General features: G+C 31.5%; 1 protein-coding gene across 1 annotated transcript; it reads left to right on the top strand.

Annotated features, from left to right (window-relative positions):
* Positions 1-3,811: 3,811 nt before the first annotated feature.
* LOC133803229 (aspartate aminotransferase, cytoplasmic-like) lies at positions 3,812-8,959 on the top strand. Its single transcript, XM_062241202.1, has 11 exons — positions 3,812-4,163; positions 4,496-4,557; positions 4,646-4,729; positions 4,909-5,008; positions 5,122-5,242; positions 5,440-5,603; positions 5,744-5,881; positions 6,036-6,157; positions 7,170-7,264; positions 7,486-7,606; positions 8,727-8,959. The coding sequence occupies exons 1-11, from the start codon at positions 4,095-4,097 to the stop codon at positions 8,809-8,811; spliced, it is 1,161 nt and encodes a 386-aa protein (XP_062097186.1). The 5' UTR covers positions 3,812-4,094; the 3' UTR covers positions 8,812-8,959.
* Positions 8,960-16,554: the final 7,595 nt, after the last annotated feature.

Below are 16,554 nucleotides of genomic sequence, written 5' to 3' on the forward strand. Positions count from 1 at the left end.
TAAAGACTAAAATAATAATTCATTTTTCAAGTAGGTTTTTAGTCTAGGTTGACCTAGTTTGGTTTCGACACTATTATAATATAGTTATTCAAATGTAAGTATTATATTAGCAAGTTATTTAAGAAATATCATTGATAACCTATCCACTGACATCTAGTCTCTATCCATTGTCAAACTTCACCAAAAAAAAAAAAAAAACTAACTAACATTAACAATTAGGTTCATGAATTACCTAATTGACAAGTAAATAAAGGAAATAATATGTCCAAAAATATTTGAGCAACATTTCTCCTATTTCTATCACATTTCCCAAATTTAAAACGTACATGTATATAACGCATAATATACACAAAAGTATTCAACATATCAATCAAATATGCGTAATTCTCATATTACTAAATCTAAAAAAAAATCGGCAGCATTTCTCCTATATCTATCACATTTCCCAAATATAAATGAATCTATATTCATCACATAAACACAACAAACAATTAATCAATCAAACATGCATAATTCCAGCTTTATATCATCGCAGCACACAATCCCAGAACCTGTCTCCACTAATTTATAATTCTTACATTCAACTAAGTTCAATATCTTAATTATATATTAAGGTAAAAAATATTACCTCCATATAAAATACTCCAAAACTTGATCTTACCAACAAATTCATCAACAAAAAACTATTCAAATATATCAATAAACAAAAAATAATGAAAAAGTTAACAAAATATAAAAAAAAATACTAAAACTATTCTAACTAAATAAACAATAAAGTGGAAACTTAAAGAAAACATATAATTTAATTATATATACACATTTAAGTACTTAAACTCGAAATTAAATATTTTTCTTGAAAAAGTTAACAAAACATAAAGAAAAATATACTAAAAATATTCTAACTAAATAAATAATAAAATGGAACTTAAAGAAAAAAAAACAATTTAATATATATACATATTCAAACTATTAAATCCAAAATTAAAAAGTTAACACAATATAAAGAAAAATTTACTAAAAATATTAAAACTAAATAATTAATAAAGTGGAACTTATAGAAAATATATAAATTAATATAAATACCTATTTACATAATAAAACCCGAAATTAAATTTAATAAAAAAATTAAAAAAGTTAACAAAAAATAAAAAAATTATAATAAAAAAATTCTAGAAAAATAAATATTAAAATACAAAGTTTAAACCTAAAACAATTACATAATCATGAATATAAAACTAACTAAGAATTTAAAAATCCAAAATATAACTATTTCATAAAAAAAATCAAAAAAAATAAATTTAATTAATAAAAATTAATAAAATTACACTTACTTGTGGTAATTGAGTAATGTGGGTTCTTGAAGTAGAAAACCCAAAAAAACTAAGAAATTTTTTGGATTTTCAAACAATAATCTTCAAAAATAAAAAATCTACAAAAAAAAAAACTATGTATAAGGTTCATAAACATATATAAATCATCAATTTAACCTTAAATTGAAATAAAATGAAGAAAAACTTACCAAAATGTGTCAAGAATTTCGGATGAGCCGTTGGTTTTGGAGAGAAAATGCTCATATATATATATATTTTAAGATTTAGGGAAAATGAGGCTCTTGGGGACGAAGGCTGGAAGTTAATCTGGGTAGGGGAGTTAGCATCAGTGCCCCACTGACGCAAACATGCCGTTAGTGTCAGTTAGGCACTGACGCTAACGATGTCGTTAACAGCGTCAGTGCCTAACTGATTCATACGGTCCCCACTAACACCGTCAGTGTTGTAACTGATGCAAATACCCTTTCATTTGTGGCAGTGCCCAACTGCCACAAATGTCAATTCTTGGTGTTGACTAACGTGTTTGACTGACACAAAAACGATATTTTGGTGTAGTGGTAGTTGCTTGTTAACTTGATTATACAAAAAATCATAATATAAAACCAAAATGTGAAATTTTTATTATAATTCGAAAGTAACTTCTAAGTTTATTTTTTGTTTAATTAATAAAAAAATATATTATTATTTACATGTAAATTACATTAGTGACTAAAAAGTGAATTAAAATTTTTTATTATAAAAAGTTACTATATAGTATACTAAAAGTAACTTTTGATGATATTCTATATAGTAATTTGTTATACTCCATTGTAACTCATTAGTTGATAGAACAAGTTTGAAGGTAACGTAAAAGAATTTAAATAATAAAACACAGTAATATAACCTAAAAAAAGACTAATCGATATTTTAAGATAAAAAAGTTTCAACAAATAAATTTTGGGGGTAACCAAAATGTATCCCCAAAAGTTATTTGAAATAATATGCTCTAAATATATATATATATATATATATATGGAGCGACTATAATGCATCCTTTTTTTTGCAACACCGGTGCATCATTTTCTATTTTCGGCACTTGGATAGATATAATCCCAAATTTTTTTATATGACGGTTTACATTATAGCTATCTAGAACATCCTACAAATTTTCAAGAAATTCTGAATAATTTACAAAGCCGAAAACAGAATTCAAACTATCAAATTTTACATGCGTACACAAAAAAACAGGCACGAGTGCAACAAACAGTTTAGACTCTGTTTCGGTACCATAATTTATTCAGAATTTCTTGAGAATTTGTAGGATATTCTAGATAACTATAATGTACACTATCATATAAAAAAATTTGGGATTATAACTATTCAGATGCCGAAATAGAAAAAGGATGCACCAGTGTTGCAAAAAAAAAAGATGTGTTGTAGTGACTCCCTCTATATATATATATTTTAATGAAAAAGTAACCAATTGGTAACTTATCACCATTATAAGTAACAAAAATGTTACTTTTTAAAACTGAGAAAAACGGGAAATTCGGGAATGTTTCTAATTCAAGTATATTATTTTTGATATCAGATATTTTTTGATGATGTGACAAGACATTTTTGTAAATAAAATTTTGTAAGTGACTTTTGTAATTATTTTACGTAATATGTATATAATTGTAAATATTTGTGGGAGAGCGCAATGCATTTGAGATGGAGCATTTTTGCATTTCTACCCTTGTAACCAAGAGAATGATTTTAACTCAATGCTATTTGGGTAATAAACATAGGTTCATTCTTAAAATGAATTTATTATAAATAAAGTAACCCATACATATTTTTTATTAGGATTCTGTCCTCTTACCTAAACATTACATTATTTAATGTTGATTATTAATAACACATTAAAATAGGCCAATTTTATTATACTAAATTATTGGGTAGGTGGATATACATTATTATTTGTGATTTCTAACATCCTTAACAAGAAGTGCCAGCTAGCCAATGGAGAGTGCAAAATTTAGACAACCTTGACTTAAGTTACGTTTAAAAGAATTCAGACTCTGCCCACGTTTTTGGCAGAAGTCTCGGATGGGCCGATATGTGTGGGTTCTTCTCTATTACATATATGTATTAGTTTTAGTTATTCTATTTTTTATTTTTTTATTCCAATTGAGCAAATTTTATAGTGATACGATTGCAATGTTAAAAATGTGTCATGGTCATTAATTAATCAATTACACAATTATTATACATTTATATTCTATTATCCACAAACTTCTATTTAAGAAAGAAACAAAGAAAACCACCATGAAACCATCCGATGGAATAATAAAGTGATTTTAGATGGAAAAAAAATGTAAGAAATGAAATAGCAAATGGCATGCTGCTTGCCCTTACATTTATTTATATATATATATATTTATATATATATAATAAGGCAGGCCAAGCCAAGTACTCTATTACGTTTTAATTGGTTAGTAGTATACCAAAGAAGAGCCTGTTTTTGTGTGTCGTTTGACAACGGAGTCTTCACTGATGATGAGCCTTAATGGAACAAAGAAGGTATTTCTCTGTAATGAAAGCTCAGAGTTCCAACTTGGTGAGTCTGCTTTTGAACACATTCCTCTTGTTCCTGAAACCCCAACCTATGCGGTAACTCTCTTAAAAATCCCACCACTCTTTTTCAAAATATGATGATCAAATGTGACTACCAAGTTATATGTACAATTTTTTAAGTATTTTTTTTTGTTATTTTTTTTTTGGGTTTGTTTAACACAGGTGATGGCTGCTTACAGCAAAGATACCAGCCCTTTAAAACTCAATTTGGGCAGTGGAGTTTATAGAACAGAGGTAGGTCTAGATTATATGAGTTTGTTATATGCATACACAATATATTACATCATGTACCTATGTTTATTAATATGTTATTCACCAAAACCATGAAACCATGTTATAATTTTTAATTTTTATCTGGTTTCTTAATTTGTCAACGTTCACTTTGTATAATTCATTATTTTGTCTCCATACATGCGAAAAAATTACTTTATTTTGTATTTGAAAATGACATTAAAATTTCCTCTTATCAACTAATTATCATCCGATCATTAATTATTATTATTGTAAATTTGAAGTATATTAATAACTAAAATTTCTTGTTTGCCGTTTCATCTATGACACAACAGGATGGAAAACCTTTCGTTTTCAACGTAGTAAATCGAGCCGAGAAGCTTCTAGTCAATGACGTGTACGTTTATATAAATATGTATATTACTTTAATTTCCAACTATGAATTTTGTATGAACAGGTAATTAAATGAGCTTTGTACAATATAGGTCTGTGGTTAAGGAATATCTACCTATAACTGGAATACCTGAATTCAATGAATTGAGCGCTAAGCTCATTTTGGGTGCTGACAGGTATAGATTGCAGTCCTAATTAAGCTGATTATCAATTTTTTTTTTGGGTATTATTATTCAAGTTTGTCAATATTAAATAATGCCAAATATGTATAAGAGACTTATGTTATTGTGTAAAAATGGTTTTTTTTTTTTTTTAAAATGGACTGAATATATGACTTTGTTGAACATGGAAACAGCCCCGCTATGAAAGAAAATAGAGTGACCACTGTCCAATGCGTGGCTGGTTGTGGCGCACTGAGAGTTGGAGCTGAATTTTTGGCACAACATTACACCAAAGTACAGTACAAACTTTTATATATATATATTTATGTTGTTAGTGCTTCTTATTTTGAAGCCCTTTATTTTATTTGTGTTTAATAATGTAACGTTCTCTTTTATAATTTATGTAGAAAATGGTATATATTCCCAAGCAGACGTATTCAAACCACCCAAATTTTTTCTCTACGGTGGGTATGGCTGTCAAGACCTATCGTTACTATGACCCAGCAACAAATGGATTGGACTTTCAAGGTCCATTACATTACTCTCTAAAACTAAATAATTAATGCATTCTATTTTCACTTCACATTACGCTTTTTTGTTCTTATTATTTATTAGTAATTTTAATTAACAAATTCTTCACATGTTCAATTAAAAAAAGTTAAAAATTTAGTCACTGTACAAGCAGTATGATTTTCTTTTCTTAATTAGTGTTTGGTTACATACAGGTTTGTTGGAAGACCTTTCTTTTGTGCCATCTGGAGCTATTGTGCTATTCCACGCAAGTGGTCATAACCCAACGGGTGTTGATCCAACCATTCAGGAGTGGAACCAAATACGGCAGTTAATAAGATCAAAAGGGCTATTACCTTTTTTTGATTCAGCTTATCAGGTGGGATGGATTACGGGATTTGGATAAATAAAAATAATGCATGCCTGCTTCAGCTTCATTAATTAAAGATTAGTATAAAAAATAAAAATAAAAATCTAAATGTTACAGAGTTTTTTTCTTAATTATATATATATCTATAGGGTTTAGTTAGTGGAAGCCTGGAAGATGACGCACAATCTGTACGGTTATTTGTTGCTGATGGTGCTGAGTGCCTTATTGCTCAAACATATTCGAAGATCATGGGTCTTTATCCCGAACGTGTTGGTGCTCTTACCATTGTAAGCCCTCTACTTCATTTTTTAAGCTCTTACACATATTTTTACATTAATAATATCTTTCATAACATCTTTTTTTAATTTTGTTTTTGCTTGTTGTATTATATAAACTAGTGTATCGACTTCAGTTGGCTAATGAAAATATTTCAATTCTTAGGTATGCAAGACAGCAAAAGTGGCTTGTCATGTAAAGAGCCAACTGAAACTTGTGATTAGGCCCATGTATTCTAGCCCACCTATTCATGGGGCTTCTATAGTGACCACTATCCTAAACAACAGGTAATGTATTTTAATTTGTGTGCACAGCAAAACTATGGTAAGAAAATATGATGTAATCATTGTGGATAGATTATAATCTTCAACCTACTTATCTTCCTTTTTAATCTTTTTTTTTTGTTTATTCATTCTTTATATGTTTACCTAGTTATCATCCATTGATCAACATAACTATATCTGATTTTTTTTTTTTTACTTTATATCACTACAACAAAAACTGCATGAGATGTCGCTTTTTCACTAAGTTACAGTTATTTAAATGTCTTTCAGGAACTAACGCCCCATATGAGTAATAAAATAAAATTATTATAATAAAAATTATAAATATATAGAATCATTTTAGCAAAAAGAATTAAAATTAAAAAATATATGATGGCACCAGACATTACTATTAGCAAATATGATGTGTGGTGTCTTGTAAAGCATGACACGTCATTTGGCGGGGAATCAAATCTCATGTTCATTTTTTGACACACGCCAATTATCGGTTCAATCAAAGTTAGTGTTGCTATTTGACATCTTAAGGTGCCTAATACTACACGAGGAGACACCCTATGATTAGTTAGCGAGACTCCATAATATTTATTAAATTAAAATATGTGAGACTCGATATTGAATTATACCAATAGCAGTACGTCATCTTGGCACCATTGGAGCCTCTTAGATATTCAATTTAAGCTATGTTGAAATACATAGTACGACAATTAATTGGGAACTGAGGTCTCATTACCAGCGTATGACATACAGATTGCAGTATTATATTTTACACTTATCTCTATTAATTATTGTGTATTGTTGGTTTATTTCTGTTCCACTATGCAAGGCCAAGTTGGCCCCGATACATCCAAAATTTAATTTGGATAAACAAGTAATTAATATGATCAAATTTAGATCGAACCTTTAATATTATAACTGTAAAACCTTATATTATTAGTATCTTTCGGTTACTGTAGTGAAAATATTAGTTAGTTTTTTTTCACTCTTATCCTGAAAATTAGTGAATGCCTAATTGCAGGGATATGTATAACGAGTGGAGTAATGAGTTAAAGAAAACTGCTGCTCGCCTCATTTGTTTGCGCCAAACACTCGTTCATGCTTTGCATGAAAAAGGCAAGTAAATCATGCATTTTTTTTATGGAAATGTTTGCATTTTGAGATTTAAGTTTTATAAACATTTACTTTAAAAAGTTGGTGTTATTTCGATCCATTTTATTTTGTTTTGAGAAGGTAGAAAATCAGTTTAATTTCTACTATAAAAAATATAATAAACTAGTATAATTAATGGGTTTCAAACTCATGTCCGAGAATATTTCAATGCCAAGATTTTACAGGCACACCTGGTAATTGGAGCCACATAATCGAACAAGTGGGAATGTACTCTCTCACAGGCTTAAATCCAGATCAAGTCGAATTCATGACTAAAGAATACCATATCTATACATCTTCTGATGGGTAATGACATTTGATCTCAACTTCTTTTATTCCACATTTTTTTAGCATTCAAAAACATCTCCAGGGAAAATTAAAACAATTAAAAAGAAGAAAGAGAGACAAATATATGCAAATTAATTATAAATCATATGTAGTCATGAGTATGGCCTAGTTTAGTAGTATCACACTTCTCTACCTAAATGAGAGGATATTTATATATATATATATATATATATAAAATCATACCTATTTAATGGTGTGAGAATCAAATTGATTAGAAGCATAAGTTTGATACAATATGCAATTTAGAAATTATATGTATGTATAATCATATACAAACTCAAAGAATTTGTAATAATGGAAACATATATTATAGTTATTTATATAAAAAATGATCTATATACACTTATAGAGTTATTTATATATGAAATTATACTATTTATATATCAAATCTTATCAAAATGAAAACTACAAAATATTCTTATTTATATTATTTTAATTATTTATTTAAATTTAAATTAAATAATTGAAATTAGCAAAATTTCAAATTTTAAAGATAAAATACATAATTTGATTTATTTATAATTTAATTATTGAATATTTTGGGATTTATTTAGTATTAAGTTTGACTAAATTTTAGACAAAATGTTATGTTGATCCTTTTTCACAATCACACGGTCTATTATCAAATTTTGAAAAACTTAAAGTTATATATGATCTAGTTAACAAAAAAAACAAAGGGATCAAATGATATAAACCTTATATATATATATATATATATTTTATTTTTTTCCAAAATTAGTGTAAATAATATGACAACGAGTATAAAGTATTGCTAAGACATAACAATGATTAAATGCTTCTATTGCTATTGCTCTTGAAACTACTTCTTCTTCTTATCACAACTCTTTCTCGATCCCATGGGCTGTACCATCTAATTAAGACTAAGAGCACCCCTCACTCTTTATATATAGAGTGTTGATTTGAATGATTTTTGTTTATGTTGGTCGACCTTGAACTTATCTAGCTACATTGATTTGAATCCGGGGCATTACGACATTTAGTTTTAGTTGTGTGTGTGCTTAAAACAAATTAATAGTAATTATTAATAATGTAAACTTTTTGGCATTGTTTTGGACAGGAGAATTAACGTGGCTGGTCTGGGCTTTAAAACAGTTGCTTACCTGGCAGAGGCAATTCATGCAGCTATTACTCGTGGCATCTAAATTAACAATATCATTCCATTATATTCCATCCCTATCCCATCTTATATCTTATCTTGTCTTGGATTCTGTTGCACATCATTGTAATTTTATTTTATTTTGTCGGCGTCTTTTTCCAAATGAATAAAATTAATTACCATAGCTACTCTAATGTCATCATCTTTGCTCGACTTTTTACTATGGATTGTTATGCTCCTGTATAGATTAGATAAACTCTAGACGACATTCACTTTTGTTACTACAATTACGATTGAAAACATTAAATAATAAGTACTTCTTATATTAACAATCGTACGTTCACCCTAAACAAATTAAAGGTTGAGCTACTATTTTAATCATAAAAAGATGTCAAAAAATAGGAAAAATAACAAAATAAAGGGTTCATGTAAAGTTTTTTCAAAATATTATGGTGATTGAAAATAATTACACATTGTTAATCATATTTTTTTGAGCAGATGTCACGTGAGGTTTTCTCAAAAGCATATGCGATATTTGACATGTGTCAACTCCTAAATGGATGTCTTGTTCTCGAGCGAGCAGCTAGTCGTGAAGCTACTTGTGAGTACAAGCAAGTCTGTAATGCTCTTTGGGAGGCCAAGTACACAAGTATCCGATTACCTTTGAAATTCCGTTTTTAGTAATTACTAAATTAATTAAACCATGTGAATTAATTAAAATGCGGAATGGTAATTAACTGTTTACACAGAAAGTAGTTCTGTCGGGACAGAATCCGAACTTGTCACGACAGAAACTGAACACAATAAATAGACAGTGCAAAAAATAAAGAACACACTGGATTTTTACAAGATTCAGAAACCCTTTCGGATAACCTACTCCTTGGGGCCACGCCCATAGAATAAACCAATTAGTAAAGAAATAATGTGACAAAAGCATTGACTTAAACAATGTAAGACTCCCTCTTAAACTATTGCCGCAATCTTGTTGTACTCTTCTCTACGAATCTGATTTGAGGAAATGCTGATTCTCTTGAACTCCCTTCAAAGAATAGCGAGTGCACACTTCCTCCCGAAGTGAGACTTAGTTAGAATCCTCTCCCGACGATCCTTATGAACACGTTCACTATAGACACTATTTGTTTATAATGGACTAGATAGATATCCACAAGTACACTCAGCACTCTCACAAAGATTAAGGTGAACAAACTTAATCTCTACAAATAAAGGCACTCTTCAAAATAACATAATATTTACAAATATTCAAAATGGAAGAGATGAAAATTCCAAAGGCCTTGGCAAGATATTTATAGGCAGGGAAATCGTCCAAGGCCATCAATTTCTGGTATCTTTGAAATCAATTTGCGAATTCCTTTGATTTAGGAAATCAACCAGCCAGATGAATTCTGTGTCAACAGAAAAGGAAACTGATGAGTCAGCAACGTAATCAGTTTTATTTGGCAGAACGAACATGATCATTTCTTTTGACCATGTTCATTTTTGACACCTTCTTTATTCCAGAATAGACATAATCCCTGAAAATAATCTCAAGATATTTGCACAATATATTTTTACCAAAAATTGATTATTTGTGATAAATAAGGCAACAAATATATTCACACTTAAATATATTTTCATATTACAAAATCAGCTGAAAATATTGCTAATTAATCCGAAAATCAATATGGAGATATGCTACTAATTTTCATTAAAAAATTTAAAATATTTAGTCTAAATTAAATTTTAGCCAAAAAAGGATTTTACAATCTCCCCCTTTGGCAACTTGATAGACAAAAATATTTTAAGAGTTTATTTTGAAAAGATCCTGCAAAGAAAAAACAAGTTAGAGCAAATAGTAATGGAATTACTCCCCCTGCGAAAAGCATCTCAAATGTAACAAGGATCACAACATAAAACAAGATAAACCGATCAAAATGAACCTTCTTACTCCCCCTTGTTGTCTAGCAATAAGCCAAAAGAGTAACAGAAATAAGACAAAGGAAAAGACACTAAACAACGTTCTTTTACAATTTATTTAAACCAAAAAGAACCAAAACAAAATAAAACCCAATGGCCTTATTTGGAAGGACCCACAACAAAGTGAGACATCATGGTCGAGAGACAACTCTTGAGACTGAACACTTTTGTCTAAATAGATTCCAGAGTGGCCTTGACACCAGCGAGTTTAGTAGTGACAAAATCCGCATCGCCAGCCTTGAGAGCAATCCCTTTAGTTGCCTTTACTGATGAGGGTTCCTTCTTGAGTTTGTAGTCTGCACCGGCAGTGGGAGGTGTCAAGATTTCATATTCCAATCGAAGAGACTTTTGAGAATCAAGTAACTTGTAGATCAAATAAGGAAAAACCAAATATTGGCCTTTCTTTTTGGCTTTTCCTAAGGCAGTGATCTGATAAAAAATGAGTGTGGCAAGATCAACTTGGAGACCAGTCCTGACTTTGTACAGAAAGAAAGTCATGTCAAAAGTAATGGTGGAGGTATGAGTGGTGGGAATCCAGTTGTTGGTGGCAAATTTGTGAAGCACGACATAGTAATGAGTAAGATCCGTCACTTTGAGTACCGAGTGAGGTTCCCAAACCATATTCTGTCCCACCAATTCAGATAACACCGTATCTTTGTTGAATTCCACAGCAACATTGTCAATAGTAGGGGGCAAATTGAGAACCTTGGCAATTTCAGCAGCACTAAACAAATACCAATGCCCCCGAACATAAACTTGACCAAACATAAAAGACTTGCTATCAAACAGATCATCATTGAGATTAGCATAGAATTCTTGAACTACTCGAGGAACAAAACCATCCAACCCAGTTAAAGAACCTAACCACCCCCGATCCTCAATATTCTTAATGACCCCAAACACTTTGTGGGCAGAAAAAGAAATTTTTTTCTCACAGATAAAATCACGATGCACATAATGCTTCATATTTTTCTCATTGTCATTGAAACAGAAATTCAAAGAGTGAGCCTTAAAGGATGAACCTGGAGAGACTTTGGGACCCACGGGAGACTTAGTGCGAATCTCTAGAATTTTCACATATTTTTTGCCCATTGGAGAAACAGGAGGGTCCGCAGAGGGGTCAGACTCGGCTTCTGAGGCAACATTTTCATCAAGAAAGGGATCTTCTTCAAGGGGGTCTTCATCAGAGGGAACACAATCTGTAGATGGGTCAGATTCAGAAGAGGAACAAGGAGGTGGAATTTTCTTTACCTTCGACCGAAACTTGGAACGTGGAGTGGAAGCCACGAGAGACGAGGCCTTTGGAGTGGAATCAGAAGGATTAGACCCTTTGGACCGAGGAGATTATCGAGAAGATGAGACTTGGAACCATCCTTTGCTTTTCTTCTTGGGTGCAAGCACATCAGGGGATTCTGAGGAGTCAGAATGGGTTTTTGCCAAATCTCCGTCCTAATCAGAGACATCATCTGAGGGGGAAGCTCGGCCCCTTTTGGAGGACCCAGGGACAGAGGCGAGTGGAGCCGCCGATGAAGGAGGTCCAGACGGTACTTTGGGGGCTTCTAGGTTCAGAATGACCATGGCTTTGCTCGTGGTGATGGAACCGTCGATGAGGCTGGGCTGAGACAAGGTACTCTTCCGAGCCTTTTTCTTGGTGAGGGATGGAGATGCAGTCATCAAGCCAGCCACTTCCTTGATAGACCGAGAGCCACTTCCTCTGGTTCTCACCATGATTGCACGAGAATGAGAGAAAAACTGTCAAGGAGGAAAAAAAAAGGAACTAGAAAAAAAAATGAAGGATGGAGACAGTTGAGATATTGGGACCAAGGATATCCGAATATAAAGAAAGGGAAAGATAGGGATTTGATTTTTTATTCCTTTATTTGAGAATTAAATGGAATAATCACTTTTGGAAAGTACATACTAATATCCCAACAATAACTGCCAACAATTGTTCATGACACAAAATTGGGAAACAAGCAAAAAAAGGAAACTTTTGATCTTAATAAAATATGAGATAAAGACAAAAACAAACATGATACAACATACCATTTTTGACACACTCAGATTTGATTTCCCTTAAAAAGAAATATATATTATTATTATTTTTATTTTTTTATTAAGTAATATATATAACCGAATGTACCCAAGAAAATATCCCCTTTTTGATTGGTGCTCAAAGTCTTCGTGCCCTTGCATGTGGAGAAAGAAACAATCATTGTTTCAAAACAAATTTTTACTATAAGGTTATAAAATATATTTAATATAAATCATGCTTTTATTTTTCAAAATAAAATATCACAAAACATTTACTCCTTTCACAAAAAATATTTTACTCAAGTCAATCAGTGTGTATGAGACTTACAAATTTTTCCAACAGTATATTTTAAGCATTTGTGTGTGATTGTGAAAGCAGAAATCATTGCCCTGTATGGAAATTTTAGCATTTTTTAGGGACATTGCCCTATGTGACAATTTTTAGCCTTTTTCTCAATAAGTACCCAAATTAGACGCTTTCACACTACATTGAAGGCTACATTTAATAGTGGTAGAGTATCTTCTACATAATTATTAGTTACATAGTTCCAACTTACTCAAAGTTAGCAATTTACACAACAGTGTAGGTAGCTCTATTCTAAGATGGAGCTTGAAATACTTTTCAAGGATCAAATGCTCATACACAAAAAACACAGATTGATTTGAAAGAATATTAAGTGGAGGGACTATTTATTTTGATTTTGATTTTTTTTTTAAAAAAACATGAGCATGAAATATATTAACTATAATTTCTAACCTGAAGTAAAAATATATTTTGACATTATGATTGAAACTTTTTCGGTGAGCAAGGACAAGAAGACATCACACAACTTTTTCAAGCACAGGGATAGGGTACAGCACAAAGCACATTAATTGGGACATACCCCCAAGGATTTTATGAGGGAATCAAACCTGAATGTATCAAGGGCTTTTGTAAAAATATCTGCAATTTGTTTGTCAGTCTCAATATATTCTAAGATCAAAGTTTTATTTTCAACAAGTTCCCTAATAAAATGATGACGAATGTCAATGTGTTTAGTGCGAGAGTGTTGAACATGATTTTTTGAGATATTAATAGCACTAGTGTTATCACAGAAAATAGTCAAGGTTTTAAGATCGAACCCATAATCTGTCATCATTTATTTCATCCACAATAATTGTGTACAACAGCTTCCTGCAGCTATGTACTCAGCCTCAGCCGTTGACAGGGAGATTGAATTTTGTTTCTTGCTATGCCACGAAACCAGATTGTTTCCCAGATAAAAACATCCACCACTTGTACTTTTTCGGTCATCTGCATTGGCTGCCCAATCAGCATCACTAAAACAAACAAGGTTAGAGTTTGTTTCCTTTGAGTACCAAATTCCATATTCTTGAGTACCATTCACATAATGAATGATTCGCTTTATAGCTGTCACATGTTATTCCATAGGATCCCCTTGATATCGAGCACACACCCCTACACTGTAGCTAATATCAGGACGACTAGCTGTGAGATACAGAAGATTTCCAATCATGCTTCTGTACAGAGTTGGATCTACTTTAACACCATTTTCATCCTTGGTTAGTTTGACTGTGGTTCCCATTGGTGTTTTGGCATGTTTAGCAGACTCCATCCAAAAAATTTTGACCAGATTTTGTGCATATTTACTTTGAGAAATGAAGGTTCCATCTTTTGACTGTTTGACTTGCAAACCTAGAAAATAGGTTAACTCACCTACCATGCTCATTTCAAACTCATCCGTCATTTGTTTGACAAATTCCTGCACTAAAGTGTTAGAAGTAGAGCCAAAAACAATATCATCAACATAGATTTGAGCAATAACAATATCATAATCAACATTTTTGATGAAAAGAGTTTTATCGACTCCTCCTCTTTTATATCCATTCAAACACAAGGAATTGAGTCAATCTTTCATACCAAGCTCTAGGAGACTGTTTTAGACCATAGAGAGCTTTTTTAAGTTGAAAAACATGATTAGGATTATGTGGATCTTCAAATCCTTTTGGTTGTTCAACAAATGCTTCCTCATTCAAAATTCCATTTAAAAATGCAGATTTAACATCCATTTGAAATAATTTGAATCCAACAACACATGCAACAGCCAGTAGCAATCTTATTGACTCAAGTCTTGCGACAGGGGCAAAAGTTTCATCGAAATCAACTCCTTCAATTTGAGTATACCCCTGAGCAACTAGCCTAGCTTTATTTCTTATTATTGTACCAAATTCATCGGTTTTATTTTTGAAGATCCATTTGGTACCAATAACATTTGTATGATCTGGTCTAGGAACAAGAGTCCATACCTCATTTCTTGTGAATTGTTCCAACTCTTCTTGCATTGCTTTTATCCATGACTCATCATTCAAGGCTTCTTTCATATTTTTTTGGTTCAAAGCTGGATGTAAAGCAAACAAATTGAACCAAATTCACATACCTTTTTCTTGTTACCATGCTTTCTTCAATATCACCAAGAATGAGATCTGAAGGATGAGTCTTTTTAATTCTGGTAGAAGGTTCTCTCTGTATTGAATCTGTGATGATTTCTTGCCCTTCCTTTGTTATTTGATAAGATGATGTTGGAATAGATTCAGCTTCTGTTGCAACAGATTCAGTATGAGAGGGCACAACATCACCTATTTTCACTGCAGGAGATTTTGTCTGAGAGGTTTCGGCAATAAATCTATCAATTTCTTCTTCATTGGAATATTCAGAAAAATCTTTTAAATCATCAACAACAACATTGGATGATTCCATAACAGTTTGAGTTCTCATGTTATAAACACGATAAACTCTAATATTCATAGAATATCCAAGAAACACTCCTATATCACTTTTTGAATCAAATTTTCCAATATTCTCACGATCTCTAAGAATATAGCATATACATCCAAAAACATGAAAATAACTTACATTGGGCTTTTTACCTTTCCAAATTTCGTAGGGAGTTTTGAAAGTACCTGGCCTAAGAAATACTCGATTGATTGTGTAGCAAGCAGTGAATATTGCTTCTGCCCACAATCATTTGGAGAGTTTCTTACTGTTTAGCATTACTCTGGCCATCTCCTGCAAGGTTCTATTTTTTTCTCTCAACAACCCCATTTTGTTCAGGAGTCTTGGGAGCTGAGAACTCATGGGAAATCCCTAGAGATTTACAGAAATCATCATAAACAGTATTCTCAAATTCTTTACCATGATCACTTCTAATTCTCAAAATCTTACCTATATTGCAATCTTTTTCAACTCTTAATTTAATGCACAGATTTTTGAAGGCATCAAACGTGTCTGATTTTTCCCTTAAGAAGTCAACCCAAGTAAAACGAGAAAAATCATCAACACACACAAAGATATACCTTTTTCCATTAATACTTTCAACTTGTATGGGACCCATGAGATCCATGTGCAAAAGTTCAAGAACTTTTGAAGTATTGATCCCCATGACACTTGTGTGGGAGTTTTTTAATTGTTTCCCTAACTGACAAGGTTCACATTTACCTGCAGATTCTCTACCCAATTTGGGTAACCCACGAACTAACCCTGCACTTGCAATCTTTTTTAAACTTTTGAAATTTATATGACCCAGTTTCTCATGCCATAAGTCAGTGGTATTACCTATAGCCGAGTGACATGTGAGAGTTGGCGAAAGAGTATAGCAATTATCAATGAATCTATATCCTTTCAATACACTCACACCATTTTGATCAATAATATTGCAATCATCACGACAAAAATTTACAGTGAAGCCTTGATCACAAATTTGACTTATATTAATTAAATTAG

This window comes from Humulus lupulus, chromosome X, assembly GCF_963169125.1.
Source record: "Humulus lupulus chromosome X, drHumLupu1.1, whole genome shotgun sequence".
NCBI classification, from domain to species: Eukaryota; Viridiplantae; Streptophyta; class Magnoliopsida; order Rosales; family Cannabaceae; genus Humulus; species Humulus lupulus.

Bases quoted from the DNA above. Each gene is read 5' to 3' on its own strand.
- LOC133803229 (XM_062241202.1), top strand. From the start codon at position 4,095: ATGGCTGCTTACAGCAAAGATACCAGCCCTTTAAAACTCAATTTGGGC. The intron at 4,164-4,495 runs GTAGGTCTAGAT...ATGACACAACAG, and splicing joins GTGGAGTTTATAGAACAGAG to GATGGAAAACCTTTCGTTTT. The intron at 5,243-5,439 runs GTCCATTACATT...GGTTACATACAG, and splicing joins AAATGGATTGGACTTTCAAG to GTTTGTTGGAAGACCTTTCT.